The sequence below is a fragment of the Thamnophis sirtalis genome, unplaced genomic scaffold, assembly GCF_051295495.1.
Source record: "Thamnophis sirtalis isolate CommonGarterSnake01/CBP01778 unplaced genomic scaffold, rThaSir2_p1.2 scaffold_11, whole genome shotgun sequence".
In the NCBI taxonomy this organism is placed as follows: Eukaryota; Metazoa; Chordata; class Lepidosauria; order Squamata; family Natricidae; genus Thamnophis; species Thamnophis sirtalis.
Genome location: NW_028261391.1, coordinates 5,929,852 through 5,938,821, shown reverse-complemented (window position 1 = coordinate 5,938,821; position 8,970 = coordinate 5,929,852). Strand labels below are relative to the sequence as shown.

At 46.7% G+C, this 8,970-nt stretch overlaps 1 protein-coding gene across 1 annotated transcript in view; it reads right to left on the bottom strand.

Moving 5' to 3' along the window:
- Positions 1-1,517: 1,517 nt before the first annotated feature.
- VWA5B2 (von Willebrand factor A domain containing 5B2) overlaps positions 1,518-8,970 on the bottom strand; it is a 51,168-nt gene continuing 43,715 nt past the window's right edge. Inside the window, exons 19-22 of the mRNA XM_087725121.1 lie at positions 6,973-7,041; positions 5,415-5,484; positions 4,016-4,127; positions 1,518-2,567 (exon numbers count right to left, since the gene is read on the bottom strand). Of these exons, the coding sequence (XP_087581247.1) occupies positions 1,905-2,567; positions 4,016-4,127; positions 5,415-5,484; positions 6,973-7,041 (914 nt within the window). The 3' untranslated portion in view covers positions 1,518-1,904. The remainder of the gene's footprint in view (positions 2,568-4,015; positions 4,128-5,414; positions 5,485-6,972; positions 7,042-8,970) is intronic.

Here is an 8,970-nt window from a genome sequence, read left to right as displayed (position 1 = left end):
TGTGTGTCACTGGGCCTGCCGCTCTTTTTTGCAGCGTCCATGACAGAAGGGGCGCGGGGGCTAGGGTTGCGGGAGCGGCCGTTAGGTAAGGGCATGTGGGGTGCATGTGGCATGTTTCTCCTACCCTTCCCTCCCCACCATGTGTTGTTTGTGTAGCAAGCAACCAGAGGAAATGGCGGGGACCGGCTGCACATGTGTTTAAATATTTTCAAGGAGGGCTTATATTTGGGGGAGGGCTTATTTTAGCGCATGCACTCAAAAGCCCGATTGGGCTTATTATCTGGGAAGATCTTATTTTGGGGGAAACAGGGGGTCCTGAAAGCACCAGAGGCCACCTTCGAATGTAGAGGTTCTCGGAGGAATTCTGGCATCCTTTGAGGGTGCTGTTGAGAGTTGGATGAACGCCCGGAAGATGTGGGTCATCAGAAAGAGAAAGAGGCGGTAAGTGATTTGGCTCAGCATGGATATAAGAGAATATTTCTTACATTCTCTGAAGGCGAGCAGGTGTCATTACAAGTTGCTTCCATTGGGCAAACTTTTCAGATTGCTAAAAAGTTCTGTGGCTGATTTTGAGAGTGATATTTTCCACCGTGCTTGTCAAGTCTACCGGATATCGTATACAACTCTTTCTTTTTTTTGTTTTGAAAAGTTTTATTTTTATTTTTCCATAACAAATCTTTCTGTTCCAAAATCACACAAAGGACAGATGTTGAGAGTGGACAATTTTTCAGTGAAGTAATCCTAATCCTCTCTTAGTCCCTCAAAACAGGTTGCCCTTGGCTGTCAATCATCCACTCGGTGACCATTTGACGGTACCAGGCAGGGCGCTGAAAAAAGTGACTTGTCACCATTTTTCTCACGCCTGTTGCAGCCCCCCTACAGTCATATGGTCAAAATTCTTGGCAATCCTGGGTTTGTATTTCTGACAGTTGCAGTGTCCCAGAGTCATGCAATTTACTTAATAGTTGCAACAATTCACTTAACCACCATTGGAAAAAATGCATGACTCCCTCAACAACTGCCTTGCTTAGTGATGGAAATTCTGATCCCTACCGTGATCCTCAAATCAAAGACTGCGGGGTCCTTGACGCTTTCTAAGCTTGGATTGTTCTATTGCAAACGTTTCATTACCAAAGTAGGAAACATCATCATGCACTGGCACTGATGTTGTTACCAAGTTTGGTAATGAAACGTCTGCAAGAAAACAACCAAGTTCAGAGACCACACATCCCCATTCCTTCCTATGCAGAAGAACAATTCCTCCTCTTGAACAGAACAATCCTAAAACTGGCCTGCAAGGGTAACATACAGGTAGTCCTCGACTTACAACAAGTCACTTAGTGACCGTTCAAAGTTACGATGTCATTGAAAAAAGTGACTTATTACCATTTTTTTCACACTTTATGACCATTGCCAAGCCTCCGAATGTGAATCACGTGACCCTGAGGATGTCACATGATTCACATTCGGAGGCTTGGCAACTGACTCACATTTATGACGGTTGCAGTGTCCCCGGGTCATGTGATCAACTTTTGTAACCTTCTGACAAGCAAAGTTAATGGGGATGCCAGATTCACTTAACAACAATTTACTAACGCAGTGATTCACTCAACAACTGTGGCAAGGAAGGTCATAAAATGGAGGGAAACCCACTGAACAAGTGTCTCGCTTAGCAATGGGAATGTTGGGCTCAAGCGTTGTAAGTCGAGGACTACTGGTTACCTTGATTGTACACCTTTCGTAAAGTGGCACACCAAATGGGGGTTGAGAAGGGCCTTGGATGTTTCTTGAAGATCTCCACCATCAGCAAAATTACACTTAATTCCCAGCCTGTGAAAGGAATAGAGACTCTGGAATCCATTCCTCTTTATTGGCCTGGTGGAAGTGACCGCCTGGCCTGCTCGTCACATGTTATTCGGGTTGTAGCACAACATGTTCAGCTTGATGTTCTCGTCCCAGTGGCGGAGCAGCAGGAAAAGTTGGCGGGCTGCTCCTTTCAGGGCGGCCATATCCAGGCCTTCGGGCAGCTGCTGGCCACGTAGCCAGGAATCCGCTTTAGCCGCCAGCAGCTCCCATTCCACAAAAAAGCCGGCGCAGCGATGCTCCAGCCACGCCAGAGCCACAGCGGTGGCCCAACTCGTGCTCTCTAAATCGCCCTCTTCCGCCTCCAACCTGGCCTCCTGCAGGCTGAGGCTGGCTTCCGAAGCGTCTGGTGAATGGTCGCAGACATCAGTTTCGGAGCCTCTTCCGCTGTCGGCCTGGGCCCACACGACGGCGCTCAGGACGTCTGAGCAGGTACTGGGCGAGTGCGGGGAGTCCGGCTCCATCACCTGCTCTTTGCTTGTCCTGACTCCCTCTTCGTCGGCTTCTGGGGGAGGCTGGTTTGCTGGTGGCTTCGGGGGGTTCTTGGCGATCAGAGCCCACGGAGAGGTGCTGGAGGCAGGGCTCAGGCTGGCCCGGTGGGAGAGATACGGAGAGGCCCGGCACAAGCGGTCCAGGGGGATCTGCACCGCTTCGGAGAAGGCCTCGTTCAGGTGGAACATGCCTGGGGCTTGCTGCAGCTGCACCTGGGGAGGTACGGATGGAAGAGAAGAGCTCAAGGTTGAACCCTGGAGTCCTTCGTTCTCTCTGTGCTTCATGGATTGAATGATTGATATAAATATTTTATTGATATATCTTCTTAACCACCCATCTCCCTCAAGGAAGGGCACGAGGCCAGTGATGGCTAGCCGTTTTCTCCTCGCGTGCTGAAATCGCATGCTGATTTCCTCGCATGCCAAAATATGCCCACACCCATAATGCAATGCGCCCCACCCCCCTGCACATGTCCGTATGACCCCCCCCCCCATGCTCCACCCCGTGCATGAGTGTGATCCCCCCGCGCTCTCAGTGCACCCCATTTTGGGCCTATCAGGCCTCCCTGAAACCTCTTACAGCAAAAACGGGGTGCTGGGGGAGTGCCCCGCACCCTGTGCGCCATACCCCGTGTGCTCCCCTCCGTGCATGCGCAAACAGCACCCCGCCACCTGGACATGCACACACAACCCCTCCCACACATGCACATGCAACCCCTCCCCCCCACATGCACACGCGTCTGCCGCATGCATGGCAGAAACTGAAAAATCAGCTGGCTGGCAGGAAATACATACATACATACATACATACATACATACATACATACATACATATACATATACATATACATATACATATACATATACATATACATATATACACACACACACACCAACATACATTTACAAGAGAGAGAATTCCAAGATGGGGAAATTAGCAGCCTTTCTTGCAGACGTTTCATGACCAAACGTGGTAACATCATCAGTGACCTAGAAGAGAATCACATATGTTCTCTGCTAGCACTGATGATGTTACCTAGTTTGGTCATGAAACGTCTGCAAGAAAGCAACGAAGCTCAGACAGCACCAAGAGCCCCACAGCCAGAGGTATATTTCAGCTTTCCTTCCTGTTTAATGTCAGGAAATCTGCCCAGCCCAGTGGTGGGATTCAGCCAGTTTGCACCTATTTGGAGAACCAGTTGGTAACTTTCTAAGCAGTTCGGAGAACTGGTTGTCTTTTCCCCACTTTACAGGGCTAATCCTGTAAGGAAGGCAGGAAGGAAACATTCTGGTGGTGTTTCTAGCCTAATCTTTATTGCCCTGCTGACAGAAACTGCCTCTTCAGTTAATCCTTATTACCATTGTAACAACTAAAGCGAAGTGCCCATCGACCTGAGTGACATTGACTTGGCCATGCCCACATGATCACATGACCACCGAGCCCCGCCTACCCAGCTGGTCATTAGGGCAGAGAACTGGTTGGTAAATTATTTGAATCCCACCACTGGAAAGCACTGTTCGCATTCGTTATCCTGGAGAAAAGGGCAAAGGCTTTTGAGTCGCAAGCCGAAATCTAGTAAAAAAAGGAGAGAGGTTGATAGGCTTACAATTCCATCGTTAAGAAGTGCGCAGATGGGGAGAGAGAGAGAGAGAGGTCTTACCAGGGGGAGGTAGTCGTGAATGGCACCGTCACAACCTGAGGACAGCTCGCTTTCTGGGGTCAGGCACTGTGGGCGTAGAGCTAAGCCTTGGCACCTCCGCTGGCCGCTGAGTCTGGAGAGACGGAGGTCAATCTACAATGACTAGGTTGCTCACAGCTCTGCCACCTTCCACAGGCTGCTCTGGGTTAGTTGAACTAAAATGCTCTAAGCCCATGATGGCAAATCTTTGGCACGCATGCCGGAAGTGGCACATAGAGCCATCTCTCTGGGCACGCCAGCCCCGCCTGTTGCTCTTCTGGGTTCTGGCGCGCACATGCGGGCTGGCCAGCCGCTCTTCGCACGTGTATGCCAGAAACTGGAAGATCAGGTGACATATGCGCACGGGGGAACTGCTCTTCCAGTTTCCGGCACTGCCACACATGCACGCCGGGGAGCTGTTGTTCCGGTTTCTGGCACATGCATGCTCCCGTTTTGGCACTTGGTGCCGAAAAGGTTCACCAACACTGCTCTCAGCAGTAGCAATGAGAGTATAACAGTTGGAAGGGACCTTGGTGTCTTCTAGTATGACATATGAAGAATGGTTGCAGGAACTGGGTATGTCTAGTTTAATGAAAAGAAGGACCAGGGGAGACAGGATAGCAGACTTCCAATATCCCAGGGGTTGCCACAAAGAAGAGGGAGTCAAACTATTCTCCAAGGCATCTGAGGGTAGAACACGAAGCAATGGGTGCAAACTAATCAAGGACAGAAGCAACTTAGAACGGAGGAGAAATTTCCTAATAGAACAATTAATCAGTGGAAGAGTTTGCCTCCAGAAGTTGTGAATGCCCCAACACTGGAAGTCTTTAAGAAGAAGTTGGATAGCCATTTGTCTGGAACGGTGTAGGGTTTCCTGCCTAGGCAGGGGGTTGGACTAGAAGACCTCCAAGGTCCCTTCCAACTCTGCTATTGTAATGTATTGTATAATCCTCCAAGGCAGGAGACTCTACACCAGTGATGGTGAAGCTTTTTGCCACCGAGTGCTGAAAAGGGAGCATGCATGCACGCATGCTCATCTGGGATGCAACCCATTATTTTTTTTTGCTTGCTGAACCAGCAGTAATGCCGGTAGCAACCCACCCCTGATTCTATCCCTCTGTTAAAGAAGTGTAGGATTGTGTTGGCTTTCTTAGCATCTGCAGCACACTGCTGCTCATATTTAAGTGATTGTTCACTATGTCACCCCCTCCAGCTCTAAAGATACTATGATTGTGCCATATCATGGTGAGCATGGACAGATGGACACTTTGCTCCAGTGTCAATCAAAGAACGATCTTTCTGCCAAACAACTCTTTGCCCCATTCATGCCCACCCAAATGAGTCCTCTACCCGAGAGGAGAGATAGCTTTGAAAGAGTCACCTGCGGCTTAGGAAACTCTCGATAGATTTCAAGGAGCCTTCAGAAACAGGAGAAGGACTGGAGCTGGCTCCTGTGTAGCGAGAAAGAGAGAGAGACTCATGAGGGCTGGGAAACCGGTGCAGAGCTCCCAACCATATCCATTCGGACTCTAGGTGTCACGTGATTTATTGGTTTTGTTTACACATCCCAAGCAAAATGCAAGGCTTCATGTGAAGAACTGAAGAAGTGTCTTGGATGAGAAGGGAAATCTCTTCAAGAAAAAAAGAAAAACAAAGGAAGTCCAGGGGCCTTTGGAAAAAAGCAACTTTGGGATAGGAGGCATTAAAGTCTGCTGGGTGACATTGGGTCAATCACCAGGGGATGGTGAATTCTAGTTTTCCCTTAGGCATGAAAGCAACTGAATGACTTTGAGCCGGTCACTCTCTCTGAGCCCAGCTCACCTCACAGGTTTGTGGTGGGGAAAATAGGAGGAAGGAGGAATATATGATATATGTTTACCACCTTGAGTTGCTTATAAAAAATAATAAAAGTGGGGTATCAACAAATAAAAATAAACCTGACTTTGCAGAAATCGTGAAACCCAACCTCGTACTCTTCTTCAATTTTACAAAAGCAATCTTCTATAGCAATAGTTGATAGATACAGAGGTGATCATCTTGGTATTAATTGTGTATTCTTTAGGTACCTCTTAAGGTAAATGTTCCCCTTGCACATATGTGCTAGTTGTTCATGACTCTAGGGGGCAGTGCTCATCTCAGTTTCAAAACTGAAGAGCCAGCTCTGTCCGAAGACGCCTCCATGGTCATGTGGCTGGCATGACTCAATGCCTAAGGCGCATGGAACACTGTTCCCTTCCCACCAAAGGTGGTCCCTATTTTTCTACTTGCCTTTTTTACATGCTTTCGAACTGCTAGGTTGACAGAAGCTGGGACAAGCAACGGGAGCTCACTCTGTTATACGGTGCTAGGGATTCGAACTGCTGACCTTTCAATTGACAAGTTCAGAATCTTAGCCACGGAGCCACCACATCCCTTCTTAGATACCTCTTACTGTCATACTATACATACCATTATGTAGTGTAATAATGCTATTACTATGCATTACTCTGAATAGTAATGTATAATATACTATAGTATATTACTCTGTTGCTTTGCATGTACACTGAGACCTGCACCGGAGACAAAAGTCCTTGTGTGTCTAATCACACTCGGCCAACAAAGTGTTCTAATTCTAATATTCTAACTTGAATTCTAAAATTCTAATTCTAACATTTTAATCATTCTAAAATTCTAATTCTAATATTCTAATAATTCTAAAATTCTAATTCTAAAATTCTAATTCTGAAATTCTAATTCTGAAATTCTAATTCTGAAATTCTAATTCTGAAATTCTAATTCTGAAATTCTAATTCTAAAATTCTAATTCTAAAATTCTAATTCTAAAATTCTAATTCTATTCTATTATTTTTCGACGCCGAACCTCAAAACTTGAATACAACCCTGGACACGCATTGCCAGGTCTTCCTCGTTTCCCACACTCCATGTTGAGTAAGACTTACCACTAGGACAGCTTGGCCTGGCTTGGGTGGCTGAAGAAACACTGACTGGGGAAGGAGGCACTTCTTGTTCTAGGAAGCAAAGAAAGACGCAGATGTTAAGTGGGCATCCCTTGCCAAAACACAGGATGTTCTCAGGAGGTTCAGCCTATTCTCTTATTGGAAAGCTTTTGGACAACACTGAAATTAAGAAAGTTGGAATTGACCATTGCCCAAGAGAAGATCAGAAGAAATGCCTGGATATCAGAAGTGAAAGTGGTGTTCTGACCTAGGCTACCTGATAAAGCATAAATCAAACGCCTAGTCCAAAAACCCTCTTTCATTTAAACGGCTGTGAATTATGATCATTCACAGCCCGTAATGATTCACAAACAGTCTGTGAAGAGTGCGACAGAAGTCTGCCACAGTCTTTCAGGGTAATGCTGATAAACACCCACCTTTATCTCCCTTGAAACGCTGCCAGAGACCTAATTGCCAATTAGTTTTGCAAGGCCAAACAGAGCACAGAGTCAAATGGAGCTTCTCAGGCTTTGAAGGGACCAGAATGAACAAATTGCTTCCTGCAAAGGCTCATGTCCGTTTGCTCCTCTTTTATGTCTTATGGGAGGGGCCAATCACCGCCAAGCTTTACTCCCGAGTCGCCCCTTTTGTTTTAACTGTTCTTGCCTTCTGGCAGCTCTGTGCATGCGCACGCTGGGAACAGGCTCACACTGTTCTTCTGCCTCGCTGATGTCAGACTCTGGAGGCTCCAGAGGCAGCACATCTCTACCAGATGGCCATGGCCCCCTCTCTGCCTCTGACACAGAGCCTTCCCCAGACTCCAGGACTGGCCCATGTTCCTCCCCAACCTCCTCACTGACCGACTGTGCTGCCAGCTCCGCAGGCCGCTGGCAGACCACAAGAAGTGCATCAAAGTAAAGGAATAGCCAGACATGGCAGAGTGAGGTTGAGATTGATATATAAAGGAATGTGAAAGGAACTTCATGCAAGAAAACCGAACAAAATTTAAAATTAAAATTAAAAAACAATAATAAACTGGGCTAAAAGTTCTTAAAGAGAGCAGATCTCTGAGACTCTTTCAGGGGCCTCACAAAGTCAAATGGATATTTATAAATTTCTCCGTTTTAATTTCTAATACAATAAATATTGATAGATACAACTCACATAAACCAACAGACTGATATTGATATAGTTCACATAAATGTTGGGGCCCTTAATGATTTTAAGAATGTAAAGGTGTCTTGAGACCAAAATATTTGTGAATTGCTCAGCTAGGTTAAATGGGAAATTGAGTTCTTTGTGGCTTAGCAGTTTTTTGGGGAGGAGGAATATGGTCTTAACATAAAAATATTATTCTAGTTCCGTGATGGCGAACCTATGACACGCGTGCCAGAGGTGGAACGCACAGCCCTCTCTGTGGGCATGTGCACTGTCACCAGCTGATCTTCTGGTTTCCAACAGCTGGTCTTTGTGGGCACTGGAGCACCAGAAAATAACCTGAAAAAGGTCCAAAAATGGTCTGAAAATGGCCCAAAACAGCCTGAAAAATGGCCTGAAAACAACTCCCAAAATGGCCAAAAACCTGTCCTTTTTCGGACTGTTGTCAGGCTATTTTGGGCCATTTTCGGGACACTTTTCAGACTGAAAATGGCCTTAAAATGGTCCAAAAAACAGCCTGAAAAATGGCCTGAATATGACCCCAAAATAGCCAAAAATGGCCACAAAACAGGCATACGCCCGCTGGCCAGCTGGTCTTTGGATTTCTGGTGCTCTGGCGCATGCAAAGGCATTCCAGGCTGGGCACTCAGTGCCAAAAAGCTTCGCCATCACTGTTCTTGATCATTTTTTCTCAACCTTGGCCACTTTAGGATGCATAGACTTCAACTCCCAGAATTCCCTGAATAATTCTGGCAATTGAAGTCCATCCAATTTAAGGGGGCCAAGATTGAGAAACATTTATGTAGACCAATAAGCCACACAATTTAGCCACAGCCGATGATG